At 41.0% G+C, this 19,504-nt stretch overlaps 1 protein-coding gene across 1 annotated transcript in view; it reads left to right on the top strand.

Moving 5' to 3' along the window:
- Window positions 1-4,796: 4,796 nt before the first annotated feature.
- Window positions 4,797-19,504, top strand: part of MAN1A1 (mannosidase alpha class 1A member 1) — a 173,315-nt gene continuing 158,607 nt past the window's right edge. Inside the window, exons 1-2 of the mRNA XM_027551103.1 lie at window positions 4,797-5,065; window positions 5,278-6,148. Coding sequence (XP_027406904.1) covers window positions 5,525-6,148 — 624 coding nt within the window. The 5' untranslated portion in view covers window positions 4,797-5,065; window positions 5,278-5,524. The remainder of the gene's footprint in view (window positions 5,066-5,277; window positions 6,149-19,504) is intronic.

The following is a 19,504-nucleotide window of genomic DNA, read 5'->3' on the forward strand; positions in this document are numbered from 1 at the left end:
GTCTGACTCTTTGTGACCCCATGAACCGCAACACGCCAGGCTTCCCTGTTCATCACCAACTCCCAAAGTTTACCCAAACTCATTAGTTCCCTTTGAGGAGAGGTGAGAAACTGAATTAAATTTCTTGAATGCTGTTGGGCCAGACACGTTAGTTATATCACTTAATCTAAGAGCCACCACAATGTTATAGATGAAGAATGAAAAGTACAGAAGATGGGTGACTTATCACCCATGGTCACACAGCCAAGGACATGCATGTCTTCTATAATAAATCACTCTCTCATTCAAACCCTTGCTCAATTACTTCAGGAAAACCTCTCCAGGAACTTATTTATCTCTTTCAGTTCCTTTGTTAATCAAATCAAAAGAAAACAGAAACAAAACACCCTAAGGGTAGCACTAGTGATACACTTGACATGGAAAGAAATCTACTTGGAGGAAAACTATACCTAAGAACTTCCACAAACCTTACAACCGTGCAAGTTAGTTCAGAATCTTCCTGAAACAATCATTATATTGCTGCTTCTTCCAGATAAATCTGTCCTGAGGCTCCAACAATCATGATAAATATAACACTTTCTAATTTAATGCTACTTTGATTACTAGCATTGCAACATTATTTTTTTCCAATGTTTTATTCTTCCCTAGGGTTTTAGATCTTTATAGAGCAGACTAGCACCAAAGCACCATTTACAACTTTATTTCTATGGAGAGAAATGCTCTAAAATTTCCAAGAGCTATGCCCAAATACTTTGTGGAACACAATGTTTTAAAGTTGGAAACTGCTAATATTGATGAAATGAGTTTTCAAAACAAAAACATCTTTCAACAGGAGCACACAGGGACAGAGGGGGCTCCTTGATTCAGCCTCTTATTCCTGCCCACCCCTCACCCAGCCTTGGCCCCAAACACACACAAAGATGATTGAAGTTCTGTAAAAATAATCTACTACTCAAGCTGTTCCAAAGTAATCTGAGGAGAAAAAAAAGGACCAGATATATGACTGTAACTCCTCAAATAACTAAGAATATTATTGATAGCTTATTTTAGACTTTGGTTTATTCTCATTATAAAACATTTCATCTAAAATTCAGCATTACTCATTGAATTCTTGAAATTTCAAGATTAATGTTCACAATGAACAATTTTTTTCATATTTATGTTTTGGTTTTTTTAAAATAAAAGTAAAAACTTATTCTGAACTGGAATTTGAAGACAATTAGAAAATCAGCTATAGGAAGATTTGTTTTTATCAAAAATCTAACTTGTTGGAACATCTTAGTATTAATTATTATACATATATGTTAAATTCTTTCATTAGATTACATTATATTTTTAAATTAAAGAACAAAGAATGTCAAAAAGATTTTTCCATAAAACAAGAAGCACCTTCTAGAAACTTCCTATTCAGAAAAGATTTTTGCAATTTAATTTTTAAGAACTTATAGTTTTACAAAAACATTTATTCACCACAGTTTTCATAAAAATATTGTCCCTTTTCCTTTGTAATCCTGTTTATAATTATCATTATATTTAATTTTAGCACAAGGCACTGGCACCCCACTCCAGTACTCTTGCCTGGCAAATCCCATGGACGGAGGAGCCTGGTAGGCTGAAGTCCATGGGGTCGCTAAGAGCCGGAAGTGACTGGGTGACTTCACTTTCACTTTTCTCTTTCATGCATTGGAGAAGGAAATGGCAACCCACTCCAGTATTCTTGCCCGGAGAATTCCAGGGACAGGGGAGCCTGGTGGGCTGCCATCTATGGGGTTGCACAGAGTCGGACACTACTGAAGCGACTTAGCAGTATGTAAAAGTTAAATCTACCCTTTGCTAAAAATGTTATTTTAGAAACAGAGAAATTCAAGCAGTCAAATAAATTGGAGGTTTTTTGTACTTTGGGGGATGTCTCCAACCAAAATCAAGTTTTAAAAAATTACTTGATGCTAAAGATTTTATCTTGAAACATTTTACAAATTTTCAAAGATATAGAGATATAAGCTCTAGAAAAGGAAAAATTAAGAATTAAGTTTGCAAGCAAACTTGCAAGAAGTTAAAAGGGAGTTGCTTCAGGACTAGCTGGCCACATAAGAAAACATGGCAAATATCTGAACAGGAAAACTGCACCAAATTACAAAGGTTGCTAAGTTTACATTAGACTATTCATAAAGAGAAAACAGCAACTTTATCACAATCATTGCATTCACAAAGATCATACATCTTCAGGTAGGCAAGGCAGGGAGTCTGGATTTATAGGAAGTTTTATTATTTGGAGACCAGAACAGTCTCCTTTATTTTTGCTATATATGAGGATACAAAGTATTGTGATTCCAACTGTAGAGTATGTATGGTTTTGAAATCAGGGCAAAGTCTTATATTTCACTTCTACAAAATGTACATTTTTACTTATTGAACATTCTGTCCTCCTTCCTTACCATGAATACACATAGTTGGTTTTCAGGGTTTTAATGTGGTTGATTTAGTTGGTATGTCTCTTCAAATACCTTCTCTGTGAATTTTTTTTAAACTTGCTTTAGCCCAAATGTGAGCATTCCCACATGTTTTTTATCCTACCTAACACGGACTGGCGCCCTTTAATATGTATCCCATAATCAACCACCCATGCTAATTTCTTGGTTTAACCAGTCATTAAAAGCAGGCTTCACTCTTAATAAACCTGTTTCATAAGAAAAACATATAGTAAGAAAGCAGTCTTAAAATAAGCTACATAAAGGTAAACACAAATAAATATAATAGTCACTGTAAAAGATTTAAACACAATATTGCTCAGTCATGTCTGACCTTTTGTGACCCTATGGACTGTAATCCACCAAGCTTCTCTGTTCATGGGATTCTCCAGGCAAGAATACTGGAGTGGGTTGTCATTTTCTCCTCCAGGGGAATCTTCCCCACCCAAGGATTGAACCCACCTCTCCTACATCTCCTGCATTGCAGGCAAATTCTTTACCACTGAGCCACTGGGGAAGCCCTAAACACAATACAGATAAATAAAATTTAAGGTGTTTAGGGGAAAAAAAATCATCTTTAAGTCCATACACTAAATTTTAAATGTTTCCACTACAGGATATGGGTTAAACTCAAATTGGTTTGATATCAAAATTAAAGAAATGGCATCAGATTTGTAACTTCCTTTCTTCATCACTTTAACATGCACTTAAAAGTAGATTTTATTGCTTCTCTGGAATACTTAGTAACATTAATCTTAATGTTACTAAATATTTTGTGGTTACAAGAAATAATTCAATAGTTGAAATAACAAAGCATTCCATAAAAGATGATGATAAAGAGACAGACCTTAATTCCCAATGATTTAACTTTCCAACCTATCTACAAGTTGTAGTTTGAAACAAAAATTACCCTTCCATTATTAAAAATGAAAATTATTGTTTTCTTTTTCAGTCCTTCTAAACTTTGTTACCCTGCTTGGATATGCTGCACTCTTCTGGGCATAGAATTTCACAGCAGTTATCCCCAAAAAAGCCATACAGTAGGCTTTATCGAACAATAATTTCCCATTAACAAAAACTTTAGGTGTATGATTCATTTTACACAAAACAAATACTGTAATGATGGTTAAAATGAATACTAAAATGAAGTCCGTAATAAGGATTTTTAAATTTAATTTAGATTTTCTCACACAGTCTAAATCCTGAGAACAATTATGCTGTGGGCACCTTCCTGAAAGGTGTCAGCTGTTTCCTTTCTTCTAAAGACAACAAGCAGAACCATCTAAAATCACCTTTCTAGAGAAGCATGCTGGATAGAAGATAAGCCTGCTATCAACTAGCTTTCAGAAGTGGGAAATGGGAAGTTAGTCAACTTTCTCCTCTCTGATAACCCTTTATTTGCAGAGCAACAGGGGAATTACAAACACGTTTTGCAAAATAATGCTGTCTAGAAGACAATCTCTGTTGGACCAAGTCCTTATTTCCCTGGAAGTAGTCAAATCCAATGTTGAAATTTATTACTTGAAGCTATGGCAGCATAAAACGTCTTCTTTAAGTGGAAAATATGACCAACTTGTATGAGGTAGGTGAATTTTGAAAGTGGGAGTGGGTGGGGGAGCTACACCACTTTTTTTTTTTTTTTTTAAGGGGGAGAGGATTCAGTCGAAGATTTCGGAGCAACCACAAAACCATTAAGCCTCTTAGGTGAAAGGATGTTCGACCAAAGAGCTCAAAAGCTGAGCTCAAGAGCTCTCCAAATCACAGCCTCTCATCAAGGGACTTTTGGCTTAACTGCTACCGAGCACTGGCGGAATCCCTGCTTTGGGTAAAGAAGAGAAACCACGCTTCATAGAGATCTGGCAATTCTTGGCAAGACTCTGTCCTTCAAGCCCTCTGGAGCGGGCCCCGCACTGCCAGGAGCAGGTCCGAGGGGGCAGCGGGGAAGTCCCGCAGCAGCCAGGGCGCCTCCCCCGCAACTCGAGACCAGCCACCCTCTGGGACCCGGGCCCGAGGCCAGAGCGGGATAAACTCCCGGACCCCGGGTCCCGCCCGCCGCCTCCGGCCCATGGCCTCCGCGGAGGGTCAGACTGCCTTGCTTCTTGCCGCCTCTCCCGCCCGCCTCGTGCCTCAGGGGCCCCGGCTACCTCCCAGCCCCCGGCCGGGCCCCCGCGAGGCTGCGCTTCCCGTAAATTCCCCTCCCGGCACGGCCCCCCTCCCCGCCTCGGCTCCTCCCCCGGGGGGCCCTGAGCGGCGCGTGATTGGCCTGGTCGCGCCGTCACTCTCCGGCCGCGTCACCGCCCTCGTTTCCGACCGCCCCGAGACCGGCAGTGGTGTTAGTGCTCGCGGGGCCGCGGTGGAGGGTGTCGCGCTGCCCTGCTCGCTCCGACTCGCCCGCGGGTCGGCGCGCTAGCCCAGCCGCGCGGTGCTCGGGGCTGCGGGGAGGCACGCTCAGACGCCACCTGGGAAGCGGAGAGACAGCTGGTCCCAGCTTCGGGATGAGGAGCAGGCGAAGTTGACGAGTCCCCCACCGCTACCCCTGCTGCGCCTCTTCCGCGCTGCCCTCTGCAAGGAGGTGACCGCGCGCGGCCCTGCTCCAGGTGTGCGCGGGACACCCCGCCCCCGAGACCCGCCAACTTCACCCCTAAGTCCAAAGAGTGGGCTCTGAGGGCGGTGCCGGCAGCCGGACTCCGGACTCCGTGCCGGGGGAGCTGTCCTGGAGGCTCTCGCGGCCGTCGGAGGGTGGAGACCGGTGGAAACTTTATCACCATCCTTCTTAATTACTGTGTTTTTACTGTTTCTCTCCCCGCAGGGGCTGCAGCGAGAGGTCTGTCGCGCGCGCGTTGTTTGCCAAAGGAGCCGCCTCAGGGAGAAGACCCAGAGGGGAGTTGTCTCCCCGGGGGATACCTGCAGCCCGGGCGGGGGATTTGGGCGGCCTGGATGCCCAGGACGCAGCCCCGCGGCCGCTGACGCCCGGCGGCGGCGAAGTTTGGCTGCTGAGCGGCGCGGCGCGAGGCCACTGGACAGCGGGCAACCCGGCGGCCGGGGCGGCGGGCGCGATGCCCGTGGGGGGCCTGTTGCCGCTCTTCAGTAGTCCGGCGGGCGGCGGCCTGGGCGGGGGGCTCGGCGGCGGCGGCGGCGGCAGCAGCAGCGGCAGGAAGGGGTCGGGCCCCGCCGCCTTCCGCCTGACGGAGAAGTTCGTGCTGCTGTTGGTGTTCAGCGCCTTCATCACGCTCTGCTTCGGGGCGATCTTCTTCCTGCCCGACTCTTCCAAGCTGCTCAGCGGGGTCCTGTTCCACTCCAGCCCCGCCCTGCAGCCGGCCGCCGACCACAAGCCCGGACCCGGGGCGCGCGCCGAGGACGCGGCGGAGGGGCGCGCCCGGCGCGGCGAGGAGGACGCTCCGGGGGACCCCGCGGCCTCCCTAGAGGACAACTTGGCCAGGATCCGCGAAAACCACGAGCGGGCTCTGAGGGAAGCCAAGGAGACCCTGCAGAAGCTGCCCGAGGAGATCCAGAGAGACATCCTGATGGAGAAGGAGAAGGTGGCCCAGGACCAGCTGAGTAACAGGGCGGGGTTCAGAAGGCTGCCCCCAGTGTACTTAGCGCCCGTGAATACAATCGGGGCGATTGACCGGGAACCCGCCGACGCCGCCATCCGCGAGAAAAGGGAAAAGATCAAAGAGGTGAGTGCACCCAGCTAGAAATCCCTCCAGACCCGCGGTGTTTTTCTGGGAGAAATGACAGACCTTTGAAACTCTTTAACTGTGTGATATTACAGTGTTGGGGGTGGGGGGCGGAGGGCATATCTGTAACATTAGTGTGGGGAGACAGGGAGGTTTTCCACTTACACCAGATGCAGTGTCAAAGGCTCTTTCACTTCCCTTTTATTGTCAAAGTAGATGTGACCAATTAGGATCTGAGGTTGAATCCCGTTGTTTTTAACTTGCATGCTCGAGTGAGCATAAACCACACGAAGTAGGTATTTAATACATGGGCAGATCCTGTGCAAACTTCCTCTTCCACTGGCCAATACGTAGTTAATCGTCCCTGAAAACAGCAACAGTGAAGGTCCCAAACAGCCTTCTAATAAAGCTTGGACGTGGGTTTGGAATGAAGCTTGAATGTAAACGCAAAGCATCGATCACGCATCACAGAAATGTTCCAACAGCAAGCCAGCCCAGCCCGCGTTCAGTCACGTGGCCCCATTCCGCCAGGTGTACTTACAGACTATAAAGGTGAAACTTGAGAACTTGTTATCATAGGGGGCACACTGTTGTTTACTTTTCACAAAATGAAAAAAAAAAAAAAAAATGTAAAAAGCCAGCCTACTGCTTCTTGCATTTCTAGTGTAGCTAGAAAAAGAGTATTCCATGTGATGCAACAGGTTTTCCTCCACAGCAGCACAATGATGACAGACTTAATCTCGGGCAAACATGGACTTTGTTAAGTCTTTCCTAATTTCTTTCCTGTAATTTTCGGTTGGAACTTGAAACATGGTCAGTTTGTGCTTAGCTTGAAGCTGAAGAGGACCTTAAAAATCGTTTCAGACTATCATTTTAAAAATGAACGTTGAAGGGCCCAGAGCCCCAGAACCAGTTAGTGACTGAGTCAGGACTTGAAGCCCAGACTTCTTGTCACCAGGCTGTCTGTGGACAAGCCTCTTTTCTCAGCTGCTCTTCCTTGTGAAACTATACCATTCTGGATTTTTGCACAATCCATCGACTGTAGGAACCATGTTAAAAGCATGTTACCCCAAATTTTGATTCCAATTTCTGAAATACACTATGAATTTTCATTTTTTTAAGTTTCACAGGGTTTGAAAATAAATGCTGTGTTTTGACATTGGACCAGGTACTCAGGAAAGGAAGCTTCCTGATTCCACCCCCCGCCCCCGCCCCCCATTTAAAGAGCATAAAAAGAGTTTTGAGGTTGTGAAGAGGTACTTAGCTGAAGTGGCTGCAAATTGGAGGTAGCTTGATCATTGTAGAATTTGTGATTTTAATATGATGACCCAATGAATTTGGTTAAGCTGTAATTGAGCAAGTTAAGGTGGATTTGGGTCCCTTTCAGTTTACCCTAGGCAAGCTGCCTGCAGTCATCCCTCCTGTACCATATAGCCCATCAGCCTTTGAACTATGACACCTTTCCTCAGGCATAGAACCTTCCCAGACTTGGGGAAGTGGGTTGTACTCCCTGTGACAACTTCTATCTAGCAGTTTTCCTTCTCCATGAAACTCTTCTCCGACTCTCCAGGAAGATGGAAAAAAGCTCTGCTTTCACCAGTCATCTCCCTCTCCTTTTCATCTCTCAGCCTCCTTGAAAATATCCCACCAAAACCCATAGATAAATTAGCCCCAAATCTGTATCTGCTTATGTTTTCCTTAAGTTTGAAGTGGTGTAATTCACATTTCATGCCTCTGAATTCCTATGAACTGACAGTGTAGATCACAATTGTCCCAGGATATTATTTTAAATATTATAGATCCATGGATGTGAAAAAGCTTTTGGTACCGATTAGTACTAAGTAAAAGTGCATTTAGACCAGAAGCACTGGGACAGTAGCAGTCAGATTCAGGACAGAATATTAACAGTATGTGTTCCTCACGAATCTGTTGCTATTAGATCCACCGTTAAATTTGTCTGTAGATCAAAAGGTCTTAATTAACCATGTAAAGGAAATTTGTGTAGCCTTCTATATCAGTGTGATGCTAACATCTTTGTACCTGGATGTTTTGAAACTGCCCAGTCTTGCATAAAGTGGTGGAACTAAATGGATTCTTTAAAATTTCATGTTGCCCTGAGAACCAAGCGGGGTAGGGAGGTGGGGGTAGAAAGCCAGCATGATTAGCTTCAGTATTTAGTCAAAGACTAATGGGAAGAAATGGATTATGGTTTTTCATCAGATTAGTTCAGGCAGATGTGTTTGTTTGTAAACCAAAAAAAGGTTAACTGATACTATTATAAAACTATGCTGTAAACATTCAGTTTTAGAGAGGGAAGAGTGGTTGCCCATTATGAATGGACTTCAACTTGATACATTTAGATTCAGTTTCAGGTACCATGTATGCCTTGTCATGAACCAATGGATCTTTGCCTTGATCTTGATTTTTATTGTTCCTGTTTTTTCTAGTGATTTTTATTTACTTAGGTTCTCTATCATACCTGGAGGTACTAACAGTGTTATAGGTAAAATTTAGAAAGTATTGATATAAGCAAGTCTTCTAACATATTGGGAGCTTGGACTATAATTTCTGAGCCAAACTTTCATATTGTAAATTTAGTTTAAAAACAGCCAGTGCTTTTTTTTGCCAACGCAGTTGTGTTACTGGTATTGTGGTAAATTTTTTAAAAATTTGTGTTAAGGGGAAACAGTCTTTAATTTCAGGATGTTTATTGCCTAGCACCCTTCACAAAAAGTGCTAGCTACATGCTTTCTAGTACTAACTGGATGGATGATAAATATTTGTCATAAAACTTAAAACTGAAATTAAGACATCCCCCCACCCCATGAAAACTTCGTAAATAAATCAACTCTGGGACTTCCATGAAATTTATAATATATACATAGTACGTATTCCCACGAGGCTGATCTTTTTAAAATTGTGCTCAAGTTGCCCTTAACTTTAAAAAGCAAATGAAGCACAGAAGTGAAAGAACACCATGGAATTTTTAGAAAAATAGTAATTTCTTTTTCTACCCCAACATTTTTTAAAGTCAGGAAGCTTTTAGGGGGAGTTTACCCAAAGCATCTACACTATCCTTTAGAATTAGAACCTTAATCCTAATTTAGAGGATGAACTTTCCCCCCATTTTTGTGTAATTATGGGGAGGGTTTCTGAGTAATAGGGCCTGAAGACAGTCAAACCATCAATGTGATCCCTCCCTTCTTAGACTGGAACCCCCTCCAGTCTAAATGGGATGGTAGTGGGGAGGCTGACAGCCAGGTTTGGGTCTATCAAGCACGGTTTTAGGACCAGGTAACTGTTGGGTCACAGTTTTCTTTCTAGGTTTCTCAAAACAGGCCTTAGTTTTTAATTCCAGAACTGTTACATAATTAAAAGTTGAAAGCAAATTTTCGTATTGATAGCTAATGGTGAGGATATATTTTTATGCCTGACACACTAGCCTTAGGTTGTGCATGAGTCTGTAATTTATGTTAACTACTGACAATTAACTTTTATTAAAAATCAGACATAGGAATAATCTACCTTGACATATTAAAACAAGACATTTTTATTTTGAAACTTATTTGTATGAGTAGTAGTGTGGAAAATAATATTTGCAAAATAATAAAGGCCACAATTTGAAGACCTGACTCTGAAGGAGCTTGGATGCCCTTGGGTTACCTTGCCTGTTCAGCTCACCAAGTTCTGAAACACACCAGACATTGAACAGGAGCAAATGCAAGATTTTCCCACTCTTAGGACCTTCCTCAGAGCAGGTAGCGGAGAAGACAACGGCACCCCACTCCAGTACTCTTGCCTGGAAAATCCCATGGATGGAGGAGCCTGGTGGGCTGCAGTCCATGGGGTTTTGAAGAGTCGGACACGACTGAGTGACTTCACTTTCACTTTTCACTTTCATGCATTGGAGAAGGAAATGGCAACCCACTCCAGTGTTCTTGCCTGGAGAATCCCAGGGACAGGGGAGCCTGGTCTATGGGGTTGCCATCTATGGGGTTGCCATCTATGCGGTTGCACAGAGTCGAACACAACCGAAGCGACTTAGCAGCAGCAGCAGCAGAGCAGGTAGGTCATGGAGCATTTGTAAAAATTTCTCTCTTTAACAAGTAAATGAATAAATTCAATATTTCAGCAGTGTAAGTATTAGAGTAGATGCTGAGTGTTGAACATTAATATATGTACAAAAGCAGGAAAAGATTGTTAATGGATAATCAGTTATGCTCAGCTTAATTTTCTGTAAGCTACTGATAATTTGTTTGGGAGGAGTATTTTTCTCTTACTGGGTAACTTAACATTCATATAAAGGAGCTCTATATAAGATCTAGAACCTAGTTAATTCAGTGGAAAAGAGGTTAAAAAAATGCATTTTCAAGTAAATGCATCTTTATTTCTTAAGTGAGCTAATAAACCACTTTGAGAAATTTGTGTTGATGATTCACGTTTGTAAAAAGTGTCTTTGGATGAGTAACTTTGTTGGACTTCAGCAGCTTAGTTAACTTATTTGTATTAAATTATATAATAAGCTATGGTAATACAAATTCATTATCAGAGCGAGTTTAAAGCATGGGTCTAAAGGTCAGACAGGAGGAAACCCATCAGGTCAGTATGAGTGATGAGGGCTATATATACATGGGTAGATCAGCACTGCATAGGACCCTTATATCTTATAACCCAGTAGAGGACCTGTGGCCTTTTAAGTCCTTTATAACCTACAAAACCACAAAAATATGTTTGTCAAAGGTGAGTTTTGGTTGGTCACAATAGGAGTAGCTCCCCTGCTGGGCTCCGTGGATACCATGACATGCCTTTCCCCTAAGGAGACAGAATGATAAAGGAGAAGCCAGTGTTTGGTATTTTAAGAAAGAGATTCTTTCTTTGGGGAAACTAAGTCTTGACTTTTCCCTCAATATTCTTTGTCTTGTGTAGTATTAAATAATTGAGCTACCTCTAGTCCCCCACCCTTTACTACTAAATATGTTTAAAGGTCCTTCAAACAAGTCTGCCAAATTTTTTCCTATTACCAAAAAATGCTATAAAAATAACTCTGATTTTTGAAAGTAAACATGGAGTTCAGTTCAGTCACTCAGTTGTGTCAGACTCTTTGTGACCCCATGGACGCCAGGCTTCCCTGTCCATCACCAACTCCCACAGACTTGCTCAAACTCATGTCCATCGAGTCAGTGATGCCATCCAACCATCTCATCTTCTTTCATCCCCTTCTCCTCCTGCCTTCAATCTTTCCCATGTGCTCTAAGCCATAAAATATTGTATCTGAATGAGACTTTAGAGATAGCTACAATAAAGGCAGCTGAGACACAAAAATTGCCCTGAAAATCATTTTGCTAGTTAGTTAGTGGTAGAGTTGAGCATGGAAGTCCAGTCCTGGGTGAACGTTGTTCGTTATCCAGACATGACTTGCCTCCTAAGTAAAATGTCAAGGAGGTGTATAAATTGACTCTCATATTCATTATTTGCAGACACTAATGTCAAGTAACTGCAAAACATGTACAATCCTGTAGTACTAAAACTTTGGTCTCATATGAATTATGTTAACTATTATAATTTAAAAAAAGATCTTACTAGGGGCTTGGTTAAGAAGACCTCTTCGTTTTAAAGCCATCCTGGGAATTTTGATGACATCTTTTTCTCCTTATGAAAATACCTGCAGGGAAACAGAGGCATTAGTAATTACTCAATTGGGCATTCTTTACAAAGAGAGCTGGGGGAGAAATTAAAAAAAAAAAAAAAGAGGAAAAGGGTGTACCAGTGTGGGAGAGTTCTTTCAAACCATAAATGTAGGTGCTGTTTTGACAATGCACAATGCATAACAGAAGAATTGAAAGTTAACCTGAAGAAGTATATATTTTTTCTTTTCTAAACTGTGAAAGTATGATAACACATTTGCAGGAGACTTGGAAAATAAAGAGCAATTATATGTAGTTCCACTATGTATTATAATTATTTCTAAAAGTAGATAAATTAAGATTTTTAGTTGGAGTTTCAGTTTCAAACTCTCAAAAATTAATAGAATGGATAGACAGAAAATTAGAAGGATATAGTAGATCTGAAAAAGCACTATGAATCAATTCAATGTAATTAAGATTTATATAATTTTCACACAACAGAGTGCAAAGTCTATTCTAGTTCCCATAGACTATAAACCTGGAGACACTGGGACATATCCAGGGACATAAAACAAGATGCAAAATTTTCATGGTCTAAAGATATTGAAATCATAGAGTCTGTTCTCTTATCACTATGGAATTATGTTAGAAATCAGTATTGAAAGATATTTGAAAATAACCCACATATTTTCATGTGCAATGTGACAGTTACCAAGAACGATCTTTACTTAGCCATTGAAAGCTTCAATAAAGTTATAAGACTGAAAAAACGAAAAGGGTGATTGCAGAGAAAAAAGGATTTAAATGAGAGGATCAAAGGATCAAAATGAGAAATTAACATAAAAAATACTTAACCCCATGTGTTTGGAAATTAAATGTTTATTTTTAAATAAGTGTATCAAAGAAACCATAACAAGGGAAATTAAGAAAATATTTGTGACAGAATAAAAATGAAAAGAGAAGTTATCAGAATTTGTTGCATGAGGCTGAAGCTGCTCAATACAACTAAATGCAATATGGAATCTTGTATAAGGTATGAAAACAAATAATGGACACTAACATAAAGTTTTTTGATATTTGAACAAAATCTTCACTTTATAATACAATGTGATACAATAATACTGTATCACATGTTACTTTCCTGGTTTTTTCTTTTTGCAACATAGTATTTCTTTATATTCTCAGAATTGGATTAGAAGTTTCAAGCCTCATTCAAAAAAAAATTTTTTTTAAATCACCAAGATAATAAGCTTTCTAGACTATTAGCAGTGATACTACATGCCAGAATAAATGGAACTATATCAAAGTTTTGAGTGAATATAAATTAGAAATCTAGCACTCTGTTCATAGTCAAACAAGTAGAATCAAAATGTAAACTTTTTAGCAAGGCAAACATTCGTAATTTTCTAAAATATATTGTGCATGCTATTTATGTACATATATGTATACAAAAGATTTCTGTTACACTTGATGAAGGCTTGAGAAAGAACAACAAAAAAGAGAGATGGAGAAATTGGAAAACATAAACAAAATAGGAGCACTGAATGTGAAATAGAAAAAAATGAAACAAACTAGATAGTACTAAAAGATAATCATATAGTCCAGTAGTTTTAAACATGGCTGCTCATTAGAATCAGGTCTGGAGTTTTGAAGAAAAAAACAATACCTGTACATTTGTATTTTTCAAAATATTCCAAGATAATTCTAATGTGCATCTGGATTTAAAAAAGCAATTACAGGTTTTTCTCTTAAATGGTAGTTTTGGGGATAATAGAATTTTACTGATTTCTGTTGATATGGTCTTCCTGGGTGGCGCTGGTGATAAAGAATCTGCCTGCCAGTGCAGGAGATGCAAGAGACATGGATTCGATCCCTGATTCAGGAAGATCTCCTGGAGGAGAAAATGGCAACCTGCTCCAGTATTCTTGCCTGGAAAATTCCATGGACAGAGGAGGTTGGCAGGCTACAGTTTATAGAGTCACAAAAAGTGGGGCATGAGTGAGCAACTGAGCACACAGTCATGAGACAGTGGTATTAAATGAATAATAATTACGTAATCACAATAGTGTGATGGGACCAGATGCCATGATCTTAGTTTTCTGAATGTTGAGCTTTAAGCCAACTTTTTCACTCTCCTCTTTCACTTTCATCAAGAGGCTTTTTTAGTTCCTCTTCACTTTCTGCCATAAGGGTGTTGCCATCTGCATATCTGAGGTTATTGATATTTCTCCTGGCAATCTTGATTCCAGCTTGTGCTTCTTCCAGCCCAGCATTTCTCATGATGTACTCTGCATATAAGTTGAATAAGCAATATACAGTATGCAACCTGATGTACTCCTTTTCCTATTTGGAAACAGTCTGTTGTTCCATGTCCAGTTCTAACTGTTGTTTCCTGACCTGCATATAGGTTTCTCAAGAAGCAGGTCAGGTAGTCTGGTATTCCCATCTCTTAAAGAATTTTCCACACTTTATTGTGATCCACACAGTCAAAGGCTTTGGCGTAGTCAATAAAGCAGAAATAGATGTTTTTTTGGAACTCTCTTGCTTTTTCCATGATCCAGCGGATGTTGGCAATTTGGTCTCTGGTTCCTCTGCCTTTTCTACGTCCAGCTTGAACATCTGGAAGTTCACAGTTCATGTATTGCTGAAGCCTGGCTTGGAGAATTTTGAGCATTACTTTACTAGCATGTGAGATGAGTGCAATTGTGCGGTAGTTTGAGCATTCTTTGGCATTGCCTTTCTTTGGGATTGGAATGAAAACTGACCTTTTCCAGTCCTGTGACCACTGCTGAGTTTTCCAAATTTGCTGGCATATTGAGTGCAACATTTTCACAGCATCATCTTTCAGGATTTGAAAGAGCTCAACTGGAATTCCATCATCTCCACTAGCTTTGTTTGTAGTGATGCTTTCTAAGGCCCACTTGACTTCACATTCCAGGATGTCTAGCTCTAGGTGAGGGATCACACCATCGTGATTATCTGGGTCGTAAGATCTTTTTTGTACAGTTCTTCTGTGTATTCTTGCCACCTCTTCTTAATATCTTCTGCTTCTGTTAGGTCCATACCATTTCTGTCCTGTGTCAAGCCCATCTTTGCAGTCCATTCTAAAGGAGATCAGTCCTGGGTATTCTTTGGAAGGACTGATGCTAAAGCTGAAACTCCAATACTTTGGCCACCTCATGCGAAGAGTTGACTCATTGGAAAAGACTCTGATGCTGGGAGGGATTGGGGGCAGGAGGAGAAGGGGACGACAGAGGATGAGACGGCTGGATGGCATCACCGACTCGATGGATGTGAGTTTGGGTGAACTCTGGAGTTAGTGACGGACAGGGAGGCCTCACGTGCTGCAGTTCATGGGGTCGCAAAGAGTTGGACACAACTGAGCGAGTGAACTGAACTAAACTGAATCACAGTAGTAAAAGACGTTTACCAGTTTTCACAATCAATAGCCAGACCAAAAAAAAAAAAAAAAGATAATTACAGTTGCAAGCCATAGTGGAAACACGATTAACCTAACAATATAAAATAATTACATACAATTTGTGGGGTTCATCTACCCAGCCAGTCTATGTCTTTTGGTTGGTACATTGAATCCATTTACATTTAAAGTAATTATCGATATATATGATCCTGTTAGCATTTTATTAATTGTTTGGGGTTTATTTTTTGTATGTCTTTTCCTTCTCTGTGTTTCCTGCCTAGAGAAGTTCCTTTAGCATTCATTGTAAAGCTGGTTTGGTGGTGCTTAATTCTCTTAGCTTTCACTTGTGTGTAAAGCTTTTGATTTCTCCATCAGATCTGAATCAGAGTCTTGCTGGGTAGAGTATTCTTGGTTGTAGGTTCTTCCCTTTCATCACTTTCAATATATCATGCCATTCCCTGACAGAGTATATATTTTTTAAAGTAGACATATATTTAATAGTAGCACTTGTCTGTGGGATTCATGAAGTATGACAAAAATGACTCGCAGGTATAGAGAAGAAACTCGCAGACTCGCAGGTATAGAGAACAAAGTAGTGGTTACCAGTGATGAGAGGGAAGGGGGAGGGGGAAATCTAGGGATAGGGAATGAAGAGATGCAAGTTATTAGGTATGAAATAAGCTGCAAGGAGATACTGTGCAACATGAGGAATATAACCAATATTTTATAATAACAACACATGGAGTATAACCTTTAAGAATTATGAATCACTATATTGTTCACTTGTAAGTTATATAATTTTGCACATTAACTATACTTACCTTTAAAAAACAGCAAGTAGACATACATTTAAAAAGCACCAATCTGGGGTCTCTTCGTTATAGGAGCACACAGTTCTCTTCACCCAAGAAGGTCCTGGAGATTCTCCAGGTGCTTTTACCTGCCCCTGCTACATTCATTTGTAGCAACATGGTATGGTGAGAAGGGCTAGTTTTGGAGTCAGACAAGTTGGGCCTGAATCTGGCTTTTACCATGTATTAGTTGTTGTGACCTTAAGCTAGTTGCTTAATCTGTCAGAGCTTCAGTTTTCTCATTTGTAAAATGGCAGTAATAATTAAGTACGCACTTTCTTGGATCAGAAAGCTTAAATGTGAGCATCCACACAAAGCACTTAAAATGGTATTACTATTATACATGGGTTTCCCAGGTGGCACCAGTGGTAAAGAGCTCGCCTGCCAGTGCAGGAGACATTAGAGACTCGGGTTCGATCCCTGGGTCAGGAAAATCCCCTGGAATAGGAAATGGCAACCCACTCTACTATTCTTGACTGGGAAGTCCCATGGACAGAGGACCCTGGAAAGCTACGGTCCATGGGGTTACAAAGAGTCAGACATGACTGAAGTGACTTAGCACACATTATTATAAAACATAGGGAGTGTATAATAAATGTTGCTTGCTGTTATTACTGTTAGTAGTCACTACCTGAAGCCATCAAGCCAAGATTACATTGTTTGAGATACGGTTTAATGCATCAGGAAAGTGGGTAATGATGTTTCCAAAAGTTATCAAAAACAAAGTTCAAAATAGGTTTGCTTAAAGGGTACACTTCCAATTCAGGATGATCTTTCAGACAGCTATGATTTTACTGTGCTACTGTCAACTCTGATTTTCTCACCTTCTCGCCAAATCCAAAAAACTTTCGGTATCCTTAAAAATTGCATACTTTTTCAGCTTCTGTACTTCAGAATATGTGTGAAAGAATTCATTTGTCTCTTTCTCACAGTCTCATGTGCTTGTTCCTGAAGTACCGTCTTCTCAGAATGAGCACAGTTCTTGAGTTGCCTCCTTAAGCCTTGAAATTGTTCTCCAAGATAGAGAAGAAGAGGGATTAAGTAAAATGCATTTTAACCTGTTTTGTCTTTGGAGGAATATTTTTAAGAAGTACAAAGAAAATTATTTTAGATTTAGCAAAAATGTATGTAATTATGATCAGTTCTATAATCAGAGCTCAATGTGTTGTTACCTGGTAGTCTAAATTCGCATAAATCAGGTCTAGTTTGTAACTCAACAGATCGTGGCCTTTTTGAGAGCTTTGAATTTAGATTTATTAAGGTATCCAGCCCAGAAGGACCTCGGAGATCCTGAAGCCCATACTCATTTTACATATGAAAAATAGGGTTCTGTGAGCCCTGAGCTCTTGAGATTCCCCAAGTGTGTTTACTATATAGAGCTGGGAACTGCCTCTTAAGTTCTCAGGCCGGCTCCGCCCGCGATACTTGACTCTAATGAGAACATATGCTCTGGAGGCTGGCTGGCCTGGCCCTCCCTCCTCTTCAGCCCTAAATAGCAGGCTGGCAGCTAGAAACCCCACTGAGAGTATCCTAGAAGGAGATGGAAGATCTTTGCTTGGTGAGGCATTCCCTGAGAAAGCAATCCTGGCTAGTTCCTTTGCTCTGCAGAATGCAGAGGCACTGCCCCACCTGCACTGAGTCCTGATAAAGACTTCTGTGATCATTAGGTACTTGAAAGAAAACCAAATGAGATTAAGGCTTAAGAGCATTTAGAAGTCACAGCCCTCATTTCTGTCATGAATACTCTGGCAGTTGCTTTAGGCACATTAGAGCCCAGCAGACCTGCAGATAATCCAGACTAGAGATAATGAAATTAAAGAGCCCATGTAGCCTTTGTATTTGCTTGACTTTTGTAACTATCAGTAAAATGCCACCCTCACTTCCTTTTTAAAAACTGTTAGTGTCTTAATCTCCCTCCCTCTTAAGCTTAGCAGCAACCTGGTCCCTTATTTGCTCCGATACACTCCAGTTCCCCTTGTTCTGCATCCTTCCATACGATGATACTCAGGCATACTGTATTAACGTTTATTTGCATTTTTTCATGTAATTAGTCGGTCTCCCATTTGACTGTCCTGTCTCCAGTCTCTAGTATGAAGGTGCTTAGTATGAGAGGGGGCCTGTAAAGGGAGGGGATTAAAAATGTGGTCAAGGGCGCCAAGCTCTGCAGGGGTCCTCTGTCCATGAAATTCTTCAGGCAAGAATACTGGAGTGGGTTGCCATTCCCTTCTCCAGGGGATCTTCCCAACCCAGGTATCAAACCTGATCTCCTGCATTGCAGGCAGATTCTTTACCATCTGAGCCACCAAGGAAGCTCAATAATACAGCACACTATACCCTAAAACAACCTTTGTTGCAGCGCTGGTGGGGATACCTGTTTGCCTAGGCCAGGAGTTTATGAGAGAAGGTGCAGAGAATAATGATGGACCTGTGAATAACTGGTTGAGACATGAACTTGGGCCATCCAGAGACCGTGAGCTATTGCTGGGATCTTCGTACCTGTCCAATCCTTCTTCATGGAAAGGTCTTTGTAAAGTCCTATGAAGAGCACTTGTTTCTTTTAAAGGATGAGAGGATTCAGACATAGGAGGCCAGGACTCGTGGCTCACACTCGGGATGGCCACGTCCACCTTCTCTGAGCTGATGTTCGGGGCAAGATTAACTCTAGTTCCTCTTTCACAAGAATATGTGCTGCAACTGCTAAAAGATTGCATTTCCTCACTGTCTGTCTGTCTGTTAGGCCACAAGACAAAAGGACAGATCTGTGGAATGATGAAGGCAGCATAGTGTATATACCTGGTCTCAAAAATCTCATTCCCAGCTGCCTGAAATTTCACCATCACTGCCTCCCTTTCAATCATGTATTATTTCTTAAAGGCTCCTGTTAAAACGATATCACTAAATTTGCCCAGCAGAAATTATTATTCTTTGAGGTTTATCTTAGCAAGAGTGAGAATGGGTTTGTAAAACAAGCAAGTATCTTCCATTGTGTTATTTCATTGTAAAGTAATACTAGCTTAGGAAAGAACATTTTGAAAGTACATAGGAGTAGAAAAAAGGTGGGCGGGGCGGAATTCTTCATAGTTCAATCATTCAGTCCCAAGCAATGTCAACACTTTTCACCCCAGCATATCAGTTATTTTTTCTCACAATTAAAACCACACTATGGATACATATTTTTTTAATTTTTCTTTTAAAGTATCATTTTATGATAGCATAATATATGAAATAGAAGCATCATAGTTTATTTAACCCTCCCCTGGGACCTGAACATTTAGATTATTTCCAGTTTTTTGTTTTTATCTTAGGCTGAGATAAACATCTTTGTCTGTTAAGATTCCAGCTGATTTTTCATTGCCCTCACCCCATAAGTAGGATTTTTAATCTTAAATTTCTAATAGGGGAAATGAATAGGTCAAAGAATCGTAGTACATTTTGAGGGGTGATTTTTCTTATACTTCTA

Source organism: Bos indicus x Bos taurus, chromosome 9 (genome assembly GCF_003369695.1).
Source record: "Bos indicus x Bos taurus breed Angus x Brahman F1 hybrid chromosome 9, Bos_hybrid_MaternalHap_v2.0, whole genome shotgun sequence".
Taxonomy (NCBI): domain Eukaryota; kingdom Metazoa; phylum Chordata; class Mammalia; order Artiodactyla; family Bovidae; genus Bos; species Bos indicus x Bos taurus.